The sequence below is a fragment of the Cannabis sativa genome, chromosome 4, assembly GCF_029168945.1.
Source record: "Cannabis sativa cultivar Pink pepper isolate KNU-18-1 chromosome 4, ASM2916894v1, whole genome shotgun sequence".
NCBI lineage: Eukaryota > Viridiplantae > Streptophyta > Magnoliopsida > Rosales > Cannabaceae > Cannabis > Cannabis sativa.
This window is the reverse complement of record NC_083604.1, coordinates 7,688,611-7,707,979: the sequence shown is the minus strand read 5'-3', so window position 1 is coordinate 7,707,979 and position 19,369 is coordinate 7,688,611. Positions and strand designations below refer to the sequence as shown.

Here is a 19,369-nt window from a genome sequence, read left to right as displayed (position 1 = left end):
TTAGAGAAAAAGGAGGAGAAGAAGAGAGAAGTGAATGATATATAATTTTTTTTTTTTTGGTTTAAAATGAATGATAGTGTTTTTAACAAATAATTATATATGTAAAAAAAATAAATAAGGAAATATTATTTAATGATTATTTAATGGACATAAAATAAAATAATGACCCATATTAAAAAACTAAAAATTGCATAAAATATGGGAAAATTTTAATTCTTTACTTTTTTACGGCATATTTTTTTAATGCATTCTTGGACGATAACAAGAGTATCCATCTCCACTGTGACGTTGGAGATATTTGAATTTTTTTTATCCAACTTAGAGCTTCTTTCACTCCTAACGCCTCAGCATAACCAGGATCAACCCTTCCTTGCCAAGAATCGGTCCTAGCATGGATGAAACAACCTATAGTGTCCCGAAGCACCCAACCAAAACCAAATCTATTCTTATCCGCAAACGTAGCAGCGTCCACATTAATCTTGAGATAACCAACATGAGGGGCACTCCAATGCTCATCTCCTTCTCCAATTTCAATCGATAAGGAGAAGGGTGAAAAAGTTTTTTCTTGAGCACAAAGCCATTGTTCAAGATCATTTCTTGCTAACGCCACAATATTCTTGACAGAACCAGACTTGCCATTCCATACCTTGTTGTTTCTGTCTTGCCAAATTGCCCAACAGAGCATGGCTCCCAATTTTTTATCATTGTTGTTCCATCTTTGAAAATGGTGTTGAAACCAGTCCCCAAAAGAGCTGTCACCAATGCTACCATTGTAAAGAGCAACATACTTCCATCAAGCAACCGCAAAAGAATAGCCTACAATGCAATGGGCAGTTGACTTCGGCATACGATCACACTTAGGGCAAGAGGAGGCAATTTGAACATGTCTTTGAATGAGTTGCACACGAGTAGGAAGGCAATTAGATAAAGATCTCCATACCATTTCCTTCACTTTTGGGGGCACTTTTAAGCTCCAAAGTTCAGTCTAAAAAGCCGAGATAGACGTGGAAACATGAGGAGTCTTAAAGTGTTGAATCAAATTGTATGTTGATTTTACAGTATAGGTACTCGAGGTCTCCTTATTCCAATACCAAGTGTCCATCGAATTGGAAGAAGAGAAAGGGATAGAAAGGATCAAATCCTTGTCTCTATCATTGAACAAGTCAGAAAAAATTTCTACATCCCAATTTTTTCCATCCATAGTCATTAAGCACTTCACTTGTTTGTCACAAAGGCTAGGATGAGAAGAAGTGATGAAAGGGTTATCAATATCTGGGAGCCAAGGGTGCTTAGTAATAGAAATATTCTCCCCCGAACCCACAAGTAAACTTTCACCTTTGATAATTAAACCCTTAGCTTTAAGAATGCTCCTCCAAACATAGCTAGGATTATTTCCCAATTCAGCACTAATAAAAGAACCACGAGGATAGTATTTAGCTTTAAAAAGCTTGCCAACAAGAGAGTTCGTCATTGTATGTTGTAATACCCGGAATTAAGAAAAAGATTAGCAAAACTCTAATTAGATAATTATGAGTTAATTGAGGAATTATATTATTATATAGTTCAATATATGTGAAATTTTATGAATTTTAATATGTTAAAGACCCCGTTGGTGAGCTAGGGGTATTTTGGTAATTATGACCCGAGAGGAAAAAATTGATGAAATTAATTTAATTACGTGCTTAATAGAACTATATTATTATATAGTATGCATGTGTTGTCTTTTCAGGTGTGTTCTGACAGGTTGGCGCGGTATAGTCACACCCGGGAATTTCGGGCCGAACCGGGTTCGGGCCCAAAATGTAAATTGAATTGATTAATTGGCATTTTATTTGATATGTGATAATCTGAACTTTATTTGGCAATATTTGGGTGTGAAATGGCATTTATGACCTTGAAAATGAATATGTATGTTTTATAGCCCTAAGGGCAAAATGGTCATTTGACCATTATTGAGTTAAATTGAATTTATTGGATTTTGAGAGAAAATGAATTGTATTTTTCTGGTATTCTCTCTCTCTCACCGAACCCTCTCCCTCTCTTTCACCCCTTTCCATGTTCAAAGCATAAATTTGTGAAGAACTTGTTGATTTGAAGTTGGTTGATTGAAAGAAAGGTGTTGGGTGATTTAGTGCTATCTTGGAGTGGATTTGAGTTTGACTTGTTGTATGCTTGTTATTGAATTGGGCTGAGATTATTGGTAATTCTAGGTTGAAATTTCAGGTGTGAAATTTAGTGTTTAATTGCTGGAATTGGTTTGAAGAGCTTGGTTTTGAAGTTCTTGAGTTTGAGCTTAGGTTTTGTTAATCGTAAGCATGATATTGAGTGTTTTTGAGCAATTTGAATTTTTGAATTTTGATGCATGTAATATGATAAATGAGTATCTAGTATGTGCTATTAATCCTATATGCAAATTTGTGATTTGGTTGTGAAATTTCTAAGAAAAGATTGAGTTTTTGGGCTGAAATTCGAAGAGAAACTTGCTGGTTTTTGGGTTCTGCACCCAGATCTCGCATCATGCTCTGGAGCATTCCGCGGCTCGCCCCTCTTGGTGGAACCTGGGTTTTGTCCCAGGTGTCGCGGCATGGTCTGGGGCATGCCGCGGCCCGCCCTCGTGTTTTTGGGCAGTTTTGAGTTAATTTTTGAAAGTTCATAACTTTTGATTCCGAACTCTGATTTGGGAGTTCTTTATATCGTTGGAAAGCTCGTTCCGAGCTCTGTATGATTATTTGAATTGTAAATGCCATGCTTGAATTTCATTGAGTTAAAAGTTAGGGGTTAACCCTAAGTATGAATTATCCCGAATTTGTGTGACTAGGATTAGCGGCAACTGATCAGGAGCACCCGGGGATTCAGAATCTTCTTCTATAGCTGGACAACAGGTAAGACAGTAATTTGCACGTAGAGTATGCGCAGTGGCGCTTAGGACAGCTAGTAAGAAAGAACTTGTAATAAGTTTGTAAATATTTTTTGGGATCCCAACTATTTTGAAAAGTTTAAATATATCAAAAGTTTATTTTCAGTCTGTTTAATATAAAAGTTTAAATTCTGCGCTATTTTAATTAGTAATCCCGATTAGGGGATTAGGGTTCATAAGCATTTTTTTTGGGTAGCGTGCCTAATTATTTAGGGCGTTACAATTTGGTATCAGAGCGCCAAGGTTTTGAAACTTCCTATAGACCGGCCGAACATGTACATTCGTCATCAGAGATAAGCTCGACTCATGGTGCAGTAAGTATTGAGAGTAAATACCTGACTGTATGTGTGATCATCTGTTTACCGCTTTCCATTTTAGGCAGTATGCAAGCATCTAGAGTATGTATGTGTTATGTGATGCCATGCTTTAAATGTTAATTGTTTATGTAAATATGTATGAGGTAAATAGATGAGTTAGGGTTTAAGGCATTAAGTGCGTAAGTGTGGTATTTGTGGTTAACTCGCTGGGGTTGTTGATTTCAGGGGTACTAGTAATGGACCCTCCGCAATCATCCAGACCATAGGGCGAGCAAGTAGAGCCCGGGGCTACCCGAACTGATCCACCATCACCGCTTCCACCTCCGCAAAATCCGAGGGATAATGTGGAGGTTGTTAATGCTAATCCTCCTGCTGATTGGCAGCAGATGTTTCATGAAATGCAGAGTGTTATACTTCGTTAAGAAGAAGAGTTGCAACGTTTGAGGCAACAAGCTGTCCCAGCGAATCAAGGGTTACCACCAGCTCCTGTGCCAGTGGTGGGTAACCAAGGGTATGTTATGCCGCATCGGGACTCTGTGTTTGAGCGGTTTGTGAAGCTGCAACCTCCAATTTTTTTGGGAGGTATCGACATTTTTAAGGACGATCAGTGAATGAGCACTGTTACCCGGATCCTCGATAATATGGGGGTGACGGGAACTGAGAGGGTAAATTGTGCGGCTTTTATGTTTCAAGATCATGCCCGCGTCTGGTGGGACATAGTGAACCAAAACCAGGATGTCAGTGTGATGACATGGGATGAGTTTAAGAAACTTTTTGAGGAAAAGTTCTATAATGTGGTTGTACGGACTTCACACCAGGAAGACTTTGTGAAGTTGACTCAAGGGAAGATGTCGGTGGCTGAATATACTCTGGAATTTGACCGGTTATCCAAATTTGCTGGTGATTTGGTGCCTACCGATTTTACCAGAAAATAAAAGTATGTTCGAGGACTTAATGCTACAATCAGTCGAGACTTGAAAATTACCACATCCCATGACACTGTGTATAAGAGGGTGGTAGACTTGGCCTTAATTGCTGAAGAGGCCGAGCAGCAAGTGATGAAAGAGCAGGCTGTAAAGGATGTCGCCATGGCATCAAACCCTCCTGCTAGTGGTAATGTCAGTAAGGGGATCGACAGTAGCAACCCTGAGCACAAGCGGAAGGCTGAGGCTTCCGGAGCTTCAGGAGGAAATAGAAAGTTCCGGGGAAACATAGGTGGCTGTCAAGGCCGCAGGTCCTCATTCCGGTCATACCACGAGTGCCCTAAATGTAAGAAGCATCATCCTGGTGAGTGCCGAGCCAAGGCATGTTTCCAGTGTGGCGTGGTGGGCCACTTTATCAGGGACTGTCCCCAAGCTAAGAGAGAAGAGCCTAAGAAGAATGTTGCTCAGAACCCAGGGCGACTTTTCACTATAACTCAGGCAGATGCTGATGCTAGTCCGTCAGTTGTGACAGGTCAGTTATCTATTAATGGTTGTGCTTATACTCTGTTATTTGATTCGGAAGCTACTCATTCATATGTATCGAGTAGAGTGATAGAAAGTTTACATAAGCCATGTGATATTTATGCTTCGAGATTTGGAACCCTGTTACCCTAGGGAGACCTGATAGTATCCACAAGGTGGATTCGGTCCTTGTCTTTTTGGATTGACGGTTGTGAATTGACCGCCAATCTAATTGAACTGCATTGATCTAATTTTGACATAATCCTGGGAATGGATTTTTTGTCTAAGTATGGAGCAATGATTGATTGTAAACGGAAGATGGTGGTGTTTGAGCCCGAGAGTGCTAACCCAGAGGTGTTCGTGGGTAAAGTTCAGGGGGCACGCATACCGAGAATATCATTGTTGAAAGCTAAAGACCTGATGGGTAGAGGTTGTCTAGGGTTCATAGTTACTGTAGTGGACACTAGCCAACCTGTGACATCAGGGCCTGAGAATACGAAATTGGTATGTGAGTTCCTTGATGTCTTTCCATAAGATTTGCCGGGATTGCCACCTGTTCGGGAAATTGAATTTGTTATTGAACTGGCTCTGGGAGTGGATCCAGTGTCTAAGGCACCGTACCGAATGGCTCCAGCCGAATTGAAGGAATTGAAGATACAGTTGCAAGAGTTATTGAATCTAGGATTCATTAGACCGAGCTACTCACCTTGGGGTGCTCTGGTTCTATTTGTGAAGAAGAAAGACGGAACCCTGCGAATGTGTATTGACTACCGAGAGTTGAACAAGCTTACCATTAAGAACAAGTATCCTTTACCTCGAATTGATAATCTGTTTGATCAACTGAAAGAGAAGACGGTCTTTTCCAAGATCGATCTTCGCTCAGGCTATCATCAGCTGAGAATTCGAGAGGAAGATATCTCGAAAACTGCGTTCCGTACTCGGTATGGACTCTATGAATTTCTTGTGATGTCTTTTGAACTCACTAATGCCCCGGCGGCATTCATGGATTTGATGAACCGGGTGTTTAAGGATTATCTTGATAGGTTCGTGATTGTGTTTAATGACGACATTTTAGTGTACTCTGAGACGGAAGTAGAGCATGAATTGCATCTCAAGGCGGTTTTACAAAGGTTACGGGATCACAAGCTTTATGCCAAGTTTAAAAAGTGTGAGTTCTGGTTATCTCGTGTCTCATTTTTGGGGCACATAGTGGATAAAGATGGGATCATGGTGGATCCGACCAAAATTGAAGCTGTTCGGGATTGGCCAGCACCGAAATCGGCTGCAGAGGTTAGAAGTTTTCTGGGTTTGGCCGGTTATTACCGTCGATTCGTTGAGGTTTTTTCTAAGATTGTTGTACCCTTAACGGAGCTGACCCGAAAGAATCATAAATTTATTTGGACTTATCGGTGTGAGAAAAGTTTCCTGGAGTTAAAGCAACGCTTGATTACCGCTCCTCTACTAACCCTTCCTTCAGATAAGGAAAAGTTTGTGGTATATTGTGATGCCTCGAGACAGGGTCTCGGCTGTGTGCTTATACAGGCTGGGAGGGTAATAGCATATGCTTCTCGGCAGTTAAAGGAGTACGAGCAGAGGTACCCTACTCACGATTTAGAACTCGTAGCAGTGGTATTTGCGCTAAAGATTTGGCGACATTACCTTTATGGCGAGAAATGTGAGATATACACTGATCATAAAAGTCTGAAATATTTCTTCACCCAGAAAGACTTGAATATGAGGCAGAGGCGTTGGCTAGAATTGGTGAAAGATTATGATTGTGAGATTATTTATCACCTTGGTAAAGCCAACGTGGTTGCTGATGCCCTGAGTAGAAAAGGTCAGAGTCAGCTGAGTTTTATGAAGCAAACCTCCCAACAGCTGGCAAATGAAATGACTCGAGCTCAAATTGAGTTGGTTGTGGGCAATTGGCTATTATTACCCTGCAATCCACTCTTCTTGAGAGAATTAAAGAAGCACAAAAGCAAGATTCGAAATTGATAAAAACCCGAGTTAGGGTTTTGGCCGGGAAAGCTAGTGATTTTTCAGTGGATGAAACGGGAATGTTGAGATTTGGGAATCGAATTTGTGTGCCTATGGATGAGAACATCAAGAAAGAGATCATGGATGAGTCTCACACGACTCCTTATTCAGTTCATCCAGGGTCGACAAAGATGTACCAAGACCTGAAAGCCATGTTTTGGTGGCCAAGCATGAAGAATGACATCGCTGAGTATGTTGCAAAGTGCCTTACGTGTCAGCAAGTAAAAGCTAAACACCAGCGCCCTGCAGGGTTGCTGCAACCGCTAAAAATACCAGAATGGAAATGGGAAGATATGGCTATGGACTTCGTGGTAGGTATGCCTAGAACCACGGGACACTTTGACTCTGTGTGGGTCATAGTGGACAGGTTTACAAAGTCTGCTCACTTTTTACCTGTTCAGACAAATTTCTCCATTGATCAGTATGCTGAGTTATATGTTAGAGAAATTGTTCGTCTGCATGGTGTCCCAAAGTCCATTGTGTCGGATAGAGATCCGAAGTTTACATCAAGATTCTGGGAAAGTTTGCATCGAGCTATGGGAACTCAATTAAAGTTCAGCACAGCTTTTCATCCTCAGACGGATGGACAATCCGAGAGGACCATTCCGATTTTAGAAGACATGCTACGGGCATGTGTGCTTCACTTTGAAGGATCATGGGTAAAGTACCTTCCCCTGATCGAGTTTTCTTATAATAACAGCTATCAGGCAACAATCGGGATGGCTCCTTATGAACTTTTGTATGGAAGGAAATGTAGATCGCCCATTCACTGGGATGAAGTGGGTGAAAGAAAGTTCTTGGGTCCCGAAGCTGCTCAGAAAACAAGTGAGGCAATTGACAAAATTAGAGCGCGAATGCTCGCGGCTCAGAATAGGCAGAAGAGTTATGCCGATTCAAAGCATCGAGATATTGATTTCCAGGTCGGGGACATGGTATTTCTCCGAATATCTCCGATGAAAGTCATAAAACGCTTTGGGAAGAAGGGAAAGCTTAGCCCGAGGTTTATTGGACCTTTTGAAATCCTAGAAAGGATAGGGCAAGGTGCATACAGGTTGGCTATGCCCCCAGCGCTGGCAGCTGTACATAATGTGTTCCATGTTTCAATGCTTCGGAAGTATGTCTCAGACTCGTCCCATGTTCTGAGTAATGAAGCGTTGGAACTTCAACCAGACTTATCATATGAGGAACAACCAGTGCAAATACTTGATAAAAGAGAGAAAGTATTGAGAAGCAAGACTGTGGCACTAGTGAAAGTACTGTGGAGGAACAGTAAAGTAGAAGAGGCAACCTGGGAGCTCGAGACGGATATGCAGCAGAAATATCCAGAGTTGTTCAGGTAAATTTCGAGACGAAATTTCTATAAGGAGGGGGTAATTGTAATACCCGAAATTAAGAAAAAGATTAGAAAAACCCTAATTAGATAATTATGAGTTAATTGAGAAATTATATTATTATATAGTTCAATATATGTGAAATTTTATGAATTTTAATATGTTAAAGACCCCGTTGGTGAGCTAGGGGCATTTTTGTAATTATGACCCGAGAGGGGTAAATTGATGAAATTAATTTAATTACATGCTTAATAGAACTATATTATTATATAGTATGCCTGTGTTGTCTTTTCAGGTGTGTTCTGACAGGTTGGCGCGGTATAGTCACACCTGGGAGTTTTGGGCCGAACCGGGTTCGGGCCCGAAATGTAAATTGAATTGATTATTTGGCATTTTATTTGATATGTGATAATCTAAAATTTATTTGGCAATATTTGGGTGCGAAATGGCATTTATGACCTTGAAAATGAATATGTATGTTTTATAGCCCTAAGGGCAAAATGGTCATTTGACCATTATTGAGTTAAATTGAATTTATTGGATTTTGAGAGAAAATGAATTGTATTTTTCTGGTATTCTCTCTCTCTCTCTCACCGAACCCTCTCCCTCTCTTTCACCCCTTTCCATTTTCAAAGCTTAAATTTGTGAAGAACTTGTTGATTTGAAGTTGGTTGATTGAAAGAAAGGTGCTGGGTGATTTAGTGTTATCTTGGAGTGGATTTGAGTTTGACTTGTTGTATGCTTGTTATTGAATTGGGCTGAGATTATTGGTAATTCTAGGTTAAAATTTCAGGTGTAAAATTTAGTGTTTAATTGCTGGAATTGGTTTGAAGAGCTTGGTTTTGAAGTTCTTGAGTTTGAGCTTAGGTTTTGTTAATCTTAAGCATGATATTGAGTGTTTTTGAGCAATTTGAATTCTGGGATTTTGATGCATGTAATATGATAAATGAGTATCTAGTATGTGCTATTAATCCTATATGCAAATTTGTGATTTGGTTGTGAAATTTCTAAGAAAAGATTGAGTTTTTGGGCTGAAATTCGAAGAGAAACTTGCTGGTTTCTGGGTTCTGCACCCAGATGCCGCGGCATGCTTTGGAGCATGCCCCAGCCAGCCCCTCTTGGTGGAACCTGGGCCAGAGCATGCTGCGGCCCGCCCCTCTTGGTGGAACCTGGGTTTTGTCCCAGGTGTCGCGGCATGGTATGGGGCATGCCGCGGCCCGCCCTCGTGTTTTTGGGCAGTTTTGAGTTGATTTTTCAAAGTTTGTAACTTTTGATTCTGAACTCCGATTTGGGAGTTCTTTATATCGTTGGAAAGCTCGTTCCGAGATCTGTATGATTATCGGAATTGTAAATGCCATGCTTGAATTTGATTGAGTTAAAAGTAAGGGTTTAACCCTAAGTATGAATTATCCCGAATTTGTGTGACTAGGATTATCGGCAACTGATCAGGAGCACCCGGGGATTCAGAATCTTCTTCTATAGCTGGACAACAGGTAAGACAGTAATTTGCACGTAGAGTATGCGCAGTGGCGCTTTTGTGAATTTGGTATATGTGAGTTATTGTAACCGGGATTAGGGTTATTACCCTAATAGGAACTGTTTGTTAGCCTAGGGTTATTACTCTAGTAGAATATGTGTATAAATGCCATGCCTTGTTAATTGAAATGAAATTTAAGGATTATGCGCTCAAGGAATAATCAGGTTGGACTCGGTACACATAACCGAGATGAACCACTCCTAAGGCCTTAATGTATTTAGACGTGTGAGAGCAACACGTGGGTCTACGTCACGTAGATTCAATTAGATGTGTGAGCGCAACACATAGGTCTACGCCATGTAGACATAATTGGGCATGTTGACATAGTGATTAGGTTTGTGCTATACAGACATATATGTGAATGCGCATATTATATTTGTTATGATTTATACTGTCTTGCTGGGCTTGGCTCACGGGTGCTCTACTGTGCAGGAAAGGGTAAGACATTAGCTAATCAGTCATGAGTTTCAGGAGCAGGATGAAGAATGTACATGTTCACGCCACTTCAGACCAAGCGGGTTATGGGTCTAACAGTGTTGACTTTTGTATTCTGTTTTTGCCGCTTAGGACAGCTAGTAAGAAAGAACTTGTAATAAGTTTGTAAATATTTTTTGGGATCCCAACTATTTTGAAAAGTTTAAATATATTAAAAGTTTATTTTCAGTCTGTTTAATATAAAAGTTTAAATTCTGCGCTATTTTAATTAGTAATCCCGATTAGGGGATTAGGGTTCATAAGAATTTTTTTTGGGTAGCGTGCCTAATTATTTAGGGCGTTACATATGTAGTCTCCACGCTTGTTTGCCAAGAAGAGCTATATTAAAATCATGTAGATGACGATAACCCATCCCTCCCTGATCCTTTGCTTCACACATTCGGTCCCACTTCATCCAATGTATACCTGATTTATTCATCAATTGCTCTAAGTCTTCACAGATTCCTTTTGGGATTAGAAACACACTCATAGTATAGTTTGGTAGAGATTGGGCAACCAATTTGATAAGCACTTCTTTTCCCGCTCGAGACAAAAACTTACTATCCCAACTTTCAACTCTTTTCCTCATTTTATCCTTAAGAAATCCTAACACCGCATTTTTATTATGTTTCATGATGTTAGGCAGCCCCAAATAAAAGCCATCATCTCTAGCTTCATGCATCCCCATAATAGAGCAAATGTTGTCCCGAGTAGACAAATTAGTATTCTTGCTGAAGAATATGGACGACTTTTGACGATTCACTTTCAGACTAGAAGCAAGTTCATACTTCTCAAGAAGTGTCATAATCCTTTGTGCTTCACTTTCTAGAGCCCGACAATAAAGGTAGCTATCATCGGCAAAAAACATATGAGTGATGTGAGGAGCCCCCCGAGCAACTTGACAACCTTTAATCCACCCTTTAGTTTCATATTTTCGAATGAGAGAAGAAGGACCCTCAACACAAATAATGAAAAGATAAGGGGATAAAGGATCACCCTGACGTATTCCCCGAGAGGGAGCGATAGGACCCAAATGTTGCCCACCCGAGATGATCAAGTATCGGACAGAAACAACCAAAGCCATAATCAACTGCACACATCTGGGATGAAACCCCAGCTTCAAGAGCAACACTTCCAGAAAAGACCATTCAACTCGATCGTAGGCCTTACTCATGTCTAACTTCAAAAGCCATTTGTCCCACCTTGCCCTTGCTTTTCCTTTTAAGATAATGCATTATCTCAAAAGACACCAAAATGTTGTCTGTAATAAGTCTACCAGGAACAAAAGCACTCTGGTTCTCAGAGACAATATCAGTCAAAAACAACTTGAGTCTATTAGCCATTACCTTAGAGATGACCTTATAGACCACATTACAAAGAGCAATTGGGCGAAGATCACCCATCCTTTCAGGATTCTTCTTCTTAGGAATGAGCACCAGATTAGTATTGTTCAAAGCTTCAGGAATAAATGCGGAATCAAAAAATTCTCGTACAAGTTGAACCACATCCGAACCCACTATGTCCCAACACTTCTGGAAAAAACCCAGAGTCATACCATCTGGACCAGGAGACTTGTCAGGATGCATCTGGAAAAGGGCCTTTCTCACTTCTTCAGTAGTAACCGGAGCCAACAAATCAGTATTCATTTCTGAAGTAATAGCAGGGGTAATATCTTCAAGAATATCAGTATGAAGACTACCCGAAGTAGAAAATAACTCAGTGTAGAAACTGACCATATGATCGCCCAAACCCGACTCCCAATCAAGCAAACTCCCATTCTCATCTTGTAACTTATGAATCGTATTTTGACGTTTACGAGCACTCGCTGAAATATGGAAATACTTACTATTTCTACCTCCTTCTTTGATCCAAAGTTGCTTGGAGCGTTGTTTCCAAAACACTTCCCTTTTAGTAAGCACTTCAAAAAGATCTTTTTCCGCTATGCGATGGGCCTCAACAGACACTTGATCATTCTTCCCTTTTAATCGCCGAATCAAGCTCTTGCATTCAGAGATTTGTTGATTAAAATTACCAGTTATCTCTTTTTCCCAAGTTGCAAGGACCTCGCCACATTTAGAAATTTTTGAACTGAGAGGAAAAGTGTCATACTCACGCCAACAATCACTAACAACTTGGAGACAATAGGGTTCTCTCAACCAAGCATTCTCGAACCGAAAATGTTTCACCCCAATAAATATGTTTCCAATAATAGGGTCCAAAAAAATTGGACAATGGTCTGACGAGGATGCATGAAGATTAAATAATTTGGCAGTCAAGAAATTATTAAGCCAAGAAAGTGAAGCCAAAGCTCTATCAAGTCTTACCTCGGTCCAATTAGATGTACCCCGTCCTCTCTCCCACGTGTAAGGGTGGCCATGAAGCTCCATGTCAACAAGATTGCACTCCGAAAGAACATGACAAAATCCCTGGATCAATCGCTCGGGATAAGGCTGACCTCCATGTTTGTCACTATGGCTAGTAACATTGTTGAGATCCCCAATGAACACAAATGGCCAACGAGCATTTTCTGATTGTTGACGAATAAGACCCCAAGTGTTCTCTCTTTGACTTCTATTTGTTTCACCATAAACACCAATAAGTCTCCAAGTAGGCATATTTGGAATATGAGTGAGAATATTGATATGCTTGTCGGAAAAATCAAAAATCTCCCCCTCTTCCTTATTTTCCATAACATGGCAAGTCCACCACTATGCCCACGGGCCTCCACCACAAATAAGCCCTCATAGCCCAAAGATACTCGGACCCTTTCAAGAATAGCTTTTCCACATAATGTTTCACAAAGAAAAAAAAAATTTAGGCTTCTTTTGGACAACAATATCCTTCAGGAACTGTATGGCCCGAGGATTCCCAAGCCCCCGACAGTTCCAACTTAAAGTACTCATGATTCCTGTCGAGTCTGTGCATCCAGACCCGCCCCAAACAAGTTTTTTGTTACCAAAACTTCTTCATTTTCAGAAATACTATTTTTTTGTGAGCCCAAAGTTCCAGGCACAACATAATTGGGTCTTTTCCTTTTAAGTTCAGATATAGTCAAATCTGTATTTCCACCTCCATGCATATCCACGTCAATGTGGTTGACCACATTAACATCAATATTCCCCTCAATATTCTCCTCAAAATCAGGACCCCATTTCTGCACCATTATTGGCTCCGTAATCCCACGATTATCTCCCTGTCCCCGATCTTCTTCACGATGCACCATCAATGAGTCGAACTTCCCTGTTGAACTAGGAGCCGTAGTCGGACCTCCATTATTTCCGACAGAGCAAGAACCAGGACCTTCAGTCCGATCGCCTCTATCCATCCTACCACACCGAAGCCACTGGGAGCCAATTAATTTAATTTGCCTTTGAACCGTGGCCCTCATAAAGGCTCCATACGGTTTTACAGTTTGTTCTTTTGGGAGGTAAAAAATGATCGGACAAGTTCTATCAGCATGGTCGATAATCCCACATATAAAACAGAATGTTGGAGCATGTTCGTATTTAAAATTCACCCAGAACCATTCCGAACTATCCAACCGGCGAATCTTCATGCGACGTTTCAATGGATGATCAAGGTTGATAGTTACCCGAATCTTAAAGTATTCACGCCAAACACCAGAAAAATTATTCTCATCGAATTCAATAAACTTACCAATATAGTTGCCTATCCTCTACAGTGTACGTTCAGTTGGGAACCCGTGTTGTAAATCATGGATCTGGATCCATAAGTCAAGCTGATTTAACGGGATCGAACGTGGGTTATCTCCGACTTTCAACCTTTCAAAAATAAGCTGCTTCCTTTCGAACGTCCATGGACTTCTGTTAATCACTCTTTTGATATCAATTTCATGGTAGAATTGAAACAAAAAATGATTTTGATCCAACTCTTTCACATACAGCCCCTTCCCTGGTTTCCATAGAGAAGCCATCATATGTTTCATGGCTTGAACATCAATAATTCCAGCATTCAAAAACTGCCCAACAAGACACCACTGGACATCATATTCTTCCTCATCCTCTTCCATATCTAACGCAAGTCTACCATAATCTTCAAAGTCCAGTGTGATTTCAGCATCCAGATCACTTTGCCCCTAATTAGAACTTGAAGAAGCCATAACAGTAAAAGCTGAAAAGAGTAGACCAAGAACGAAACAAAAAACAGACAAGAGCCAAAACAAAAGAGACAAGGAACGAAACCAAAACAACAAATTCACACCATGTCAAAAGACAAGACTAGTACTATCGAAATACTTAATACACCAAAGAAAAAATTATAAGACCCGATACTTAGTTGAACTAATAGCGATATTAACATATAACATAGTGCTAAGTAACACTGATGCCTTTCACCATAGAGGCAAACATATTATGGCATTTTTTTTAATGCATTTGGGTTATGAAATTTTAACAATGTTTACTTTTTTGTGGTTTCTGCCATATTTTTATAATATATTTTATGATTCCCATATTTTAGTGTTTTTGTGTAAATTTTCAGCTTAGTTTAATTTTTTCGTTTTTCATTTTCACACATAAACATTCGACGATCGAGGTCTTGAACGAAGCCAATGGCTCAAACAAATCCCCTATATCAAAGCAATCAGCAGCTTTCCTTGGGTTTCTTACTACCACTGTCGGCGTTCATGTCAGACCCACTACCGTCGATGGGATTCCAATTTCGAGACCAGACGTGCTCAAAGATTTGGTTTTAATTTCACAGTGATCAAAAGAGATGAATATGAAGACGAAGACAAAGAAGGAGAAGATTACGAGGAAGGATTCTACAATGGAAGGAAGAGGCAGTGGTGGTCTGATTATGAGTCGTCGGAGATGGAGGAAGGTCCTGAAATTTTAAAGGAAGCCATTGATGCTCTATGGATTCTGAAGGTTTGAAATTTATGCTTTTTGTGTGGGTTTATAGATTTTGAATACCTTATTTTGAGTTGGGTATGTTGAATTTTTTGGTTTTAAGCTGAATTATGTTGATTTTTCTTGAATTGAAAGATGGGTCTTTTGTAATGTTTGATGAAGAAAATTTTCTATTTTTAGTCTTTTGTAACCTTGCTTTGATCAATACAATGTGATCTTTGGTTGGTTACACTTTCTTTCTTATTTGACATGTCTTATGTAATATCCAACTGTGAGGACTAGTGATTTCTTCAACTCAAACCCATTAGATTGGTCTACTTGGTTTGGTGTTTAATCAGTTAGTTAAATACAAATTATAACTAACTTAACTGTACAAAGACTATTCTTTAAGAGTCTTGGTTAAGTTACAGCCTTGTCTACCTCTGTTGTATTCCCTTTATATAACAACAAACCAAAAATTTGAAGTTATGTATGTGCTTTTTGTTTGGATCCAAAAGGAAATCTGGTTTGGTCGGGGTGATGGGTATGTTAAATTATAGAACTTCATGGGTGGGAATATTCTGTGTCTAGTGCAGTCTCATTGTGATGATTCATTCAATGCAAAACATTTATATATATATTGTGATTTAATTAATTGATGGACTTAGTTTTTAATTTAGGTGTCGTTTGGTAACACTTTTGTTTTTCAATTTTTTAATCACAAAATGAAAGTAAAATTTTTGTTTTTAAAAAATTTATTTTTAAAAAATAAAAATGCGTTCTGTAACAACTTTTGTTTTTCAATTTTAAAAACAGAAAACAAAAGTGTGTTATGTAAAGTTCATTTTTATTTTTATTTTTTGATTTTATTTAAGTCGGGTCTAGGTCCGGAGTCGGATTCGGGTTCGGATCAGAAGTCGAGTTCAGCGTTAGGGCCATGGGGAGGAGATTTGGTCTGGGTCGGGTCGTAATCCAAAAGATTGATTACGAAAAAAAAACTGTTTAAAAAATTCTTGAAAGTGATTTTTTTTTAAAAAAAAAATTTTGATTTCTAATTATAAAATTAATTAGAAAGTAAAAACAGTTTTATAGAACATGTTTTTGAAAAATATTTTCACTTTTCCACTTTTAAAAACAGAAAACTGATTAAAAAAGTGTTACCAAGCGCCACCTTAGTTATTTCGGGAACTGATTTTTGATTTAGTTAGTTTAAAGAACCAGTCATTTATTTATTTATTTTATTTAACTGATTTTTGTGTGTATATTTTTATCTTGGTTGATTTACGGAACTAATTTTTTTGTCTCAATTTTTTAAATAGTTGACAAATATAACTCACTTCTTTATATAATATTTGAATTGTGTGTTATTATTATTTTACTTTTTTTATTTTGTTATGGAACTGGTTCTGTTCATATTTTATGCTTCAGTATTTTTTAGAATTGATTCTTACCGTCTTTTTTAAAAAAAATTATTACTAGTTTTATGAGGTATTTTGTTGTGAAATTGGTGTTTTTTTTTTTTAATTTATGTTCAAGTATTTTAGGAACTAATTTCCTCTTTAATTATAACTGGTTCTATTTTAATTATGATCGGTTTGAGTTATTATGTGTTATTTATTTTTATTCCTTTTATTGTGGAACCGACCAGTTCTATTTTAGTTATGTATTAGTATTTTTGGAGCTGTTTTTTTTTTTTTTTAATTATAACCGATTTTTTGAGTTATTGTGTGTTATTTATTTTTAGTCCTTTTGTTGTGGAACCAGTTCTATTTTAATTTGTCTCAATTAGTTTTTGATTTAGTCATTTGAAAAAAACAATTCTTGAATTATTTATTTCAAAAAATAGTTTTTAATTTAATTTTTTCTGGAACCGATTTTTTATTTAGTTAATTCAAGAAATCGGTTTTGGATTTATTTATTTTATTTAACTGGCTTTAATTTATGTATCAGTGTTAGGTTCTAGGTGTGGTTGGGTCATCTCGTTATTTTATTGTGGACCCGGTTCTATTGAATTTATTTATTAGTATATTTGGAGTTAATTTTCTCTTATGTTTTAATTAGGGAAATTTGCGGCAAAAGTCCTCAAAAAGTTCACGTTGATACAGATTAGTCCCCAAGGTCCAAAAATAGCGGCAATAGTCCTCAAGGTCACACTTTTTATTTGTCCGTTGGTCTCCAAGTTAACAGATCCGTTAAACCCAATTCAAATGCCACGTGTCGAAATATTATTGGTGGATATTATTATTTTAATTTAAAAAAATAAAAATAAAAATTAATAAATAATTTTAAAAAAATTTCTTTTTTTTTCTTTTTCTTTTTCTTTCTCTTTTTCTTTCTTTTCTTCTTCGTTTTCTTCTTCTTCAACCCAACCTAATCAGCCACAAAGTGTGACCAGAGCACCACCACAACCCACAACCCCAACAACAACCATTCACTTCTATACATGTCTTCAAAGCTTTTTCCGCTATTTGGCTGTAGTTCAAAGACTCATTCGCACTATCACCACCTTCTTCTACCAGCTTCCCCTGAGCGTAGTCCATCAGCTTCTTAAACAGACCCGAAACCGGTTCGACCACCGCCGTTCCGTCCAGCTCTAACCCGCCTTCGGCTACGGTCGTGAACCGGGTCGGATCCTCCGACGAGCCGTCCATGCACTCCCATGGCTTCTCCGACTCGAGTGCTCCAATTTCCTGAGCTATTTTGTGTACTGGGCTTCCCCCAATGCCGTGGATCCACGTGGCCCCCATCTCAATCTGGTCGCCGCCGAATTCCGACGTGTTTATCCGGCCACCGATTCTCGAACCACCTTCCACGAGGGTGAGCTCGAACGAGTCCTTGAACCCAACCATGGTATAGAGCTTGTTTGCCGCCGTGAGACCCGCCATTCCTGCTCCAATAATCACAATTCTTGGTTTCTTGGCCACCATTCTTGGTTTCGGGGCTGGAGTGAGGTTAGGGCTGGCCGGAGTTAGCAGTCGGGATGGCTGGGTTTTGGGGCTGGAGTGAGGTTAGGGCTGGCTGGAGTGAGGTTAGGGCTGATTAGGTTGGGTTGAAGAAGAAGAAAACGAAGAAGAAAAGAAAGAAAAAGAAAAAGAAAAAATAAAAAGAAATTTTTTTAAAATTATTTATTAATTTTTATTTTTATTTTTTTAAATTAAAATAATAATATCCACCAATAATATTTCGACACGTGGCATTTGAATTGGGTTTAACGGATCTGTTAACTTGGAGACCAACGGACAAATAAAAAGTGTGACCTTGAGGACTATTGCCGCTATTTTTGGACCTTGGGGACTAATCTGTATCAACGTGAACTTTTTGGGGACTTTTGCCGCAAATTTCCCTTTTAATTATAACTTGCTTTCTGAGTTATTGTGTGTTATTTATTTTTACTCGTTTTGTTGTGGAACCAGTTCTATTTTATTTTACGTCTCTATGTTTTATTTTTAATATGATTCCCTCTTATTTTTAAATTATAACCGGTTTCTGAGTTATTATATGTTATTTGTTTTTAGTCATTTTGTTGTGGAACAGAGTCTATTTTAATTTTTGTCATCTTGTTTTTTATTTAATCAATTCAAAAATTAATTCTTGGAGTATTTATTTTAGAAACTAGTTTTTAATTTAGTTTTTTCTGGAACTGATTTTTTATTTAGTTAATTCAAGGAACCAATTTTTTATTGATTTGTTTTATTTAACTGGTTTTGTGTGTGAGTTTTTATCTTAGTTGCTTTACGAAACTAGTTTTTTTTTTTATCAAATTTTTAACTAGTTGATAAATATAACCAATTTTTTTATATTATATTTTTAATTATTATGTGTTATTTATTTTGTTATGGAGCTGGTTATTTTCATATTTATACCTCAGTATTTTTTCAAATTGATCCTCACCTTTTAAAAAAATTAAAATCGGTTTTATGAGGTATTATGTGTTTAGAGGTTTCTTATTGTAGAACTAATTTTGTTTTTAATTTATGTTTCAATGTTTTAGGAACTGATTTCCCCTTTATTTTTTAATTGTAATCAGTTTAAATTATTGTATGTTACTTGTTTGTAATCATTATGTTATATAACCGGTTCAATTTTAGTTATAATCGGTTTTGAGTTATTTCGTGTTATTGATTTTTATTCATTATAACATTGTTATAAAACCGGTTCTATTTTAATTATAATTAGTTTAAATTATTTAGTGTTATTTGTTTTTATTCATTATGTTACAGAACCGGTTATATTTTAATTATAACTGGTTTAAGTTATTTTGTGCTATTTATTTTTATTTATTATGTTATAGAATCGGTTCTACAGTAGAACCTCTATTTAAGCATACTCAATTCAAGAATAACCTCTAATTTGTTATAAAAAAAATCAAGTCCCAATTTGGGTCAGTTATAAAGAAGAATAACCTTTAAATTGTAATTAGTTATACATTTTCTAAGTCCTCTATTAACAAAGTCTACC

The 19,369-nt window shown here is 37.9% G+C and overlaps 2 protein-coding genes across 2 annotated transcripts; both read right to left on the bottom strand.

Annotated features, from left to right (window-relative positions):
- Positions 1–10,362: 10,362 nt before the first annotated feature.
- On the bottom strand, positions 10,363–11,145 carry LOC133036764 (uncharacterized). The gene has a single exon (XM_061113496.1). It carries the CDS (start codon positions 11,143–11,145, stop codon positions 10,363–10,365), a length of 783 nt encoding a protein of 260 aa, XP_060969479.1.
- A 2,592-nt stretch (positions 11,146–13,737) lies between these two features.
- On the bottom strand, positions 13,738–17,838 carry LOC133036763 (probable polyamine oxidase 5). The gene is made up of 2 exons (XM_061113495.1): positions 17,347–17,838; positions 13,738–14,157 (listed from the first exon to the last, which is right to left on the bottom strand). Exons 1-2 carry the CDS (start codon positions 17,836–17,838, stop codon positions 13,738–13,740), a joined length of 912 nt encoding a protein of 303 aa, XP_060969478.1.
- Positions 17,839–19,369: the final 1,531 nt, after the last annotated feature.

Bases quoted from the DNA above. Each gene is read 5' to 3' on its own strand.
- LOC133036763 (XM_061113495.1), bottom strand. From the start codon at position 17,838: ATGGTGGCCAAGAAACCAAGAATTGTGATTATTGGAGCAGGAATGGCG. The intron at 14,158-17,346 runs GTGAATGGTTGT...AGTTCTAATTAG, and splicing joins CTTTGAAGACATGTATAGAA to GGGCAAAGTGATCTGGATGC.
- LOC133036764 (XM_061113496.1), bottom strand. From the start codon at position 11,145: ATGGCTTTGGTTGTTTCTGTCCGATACTTGATCATCTCGGGTGGGCAA.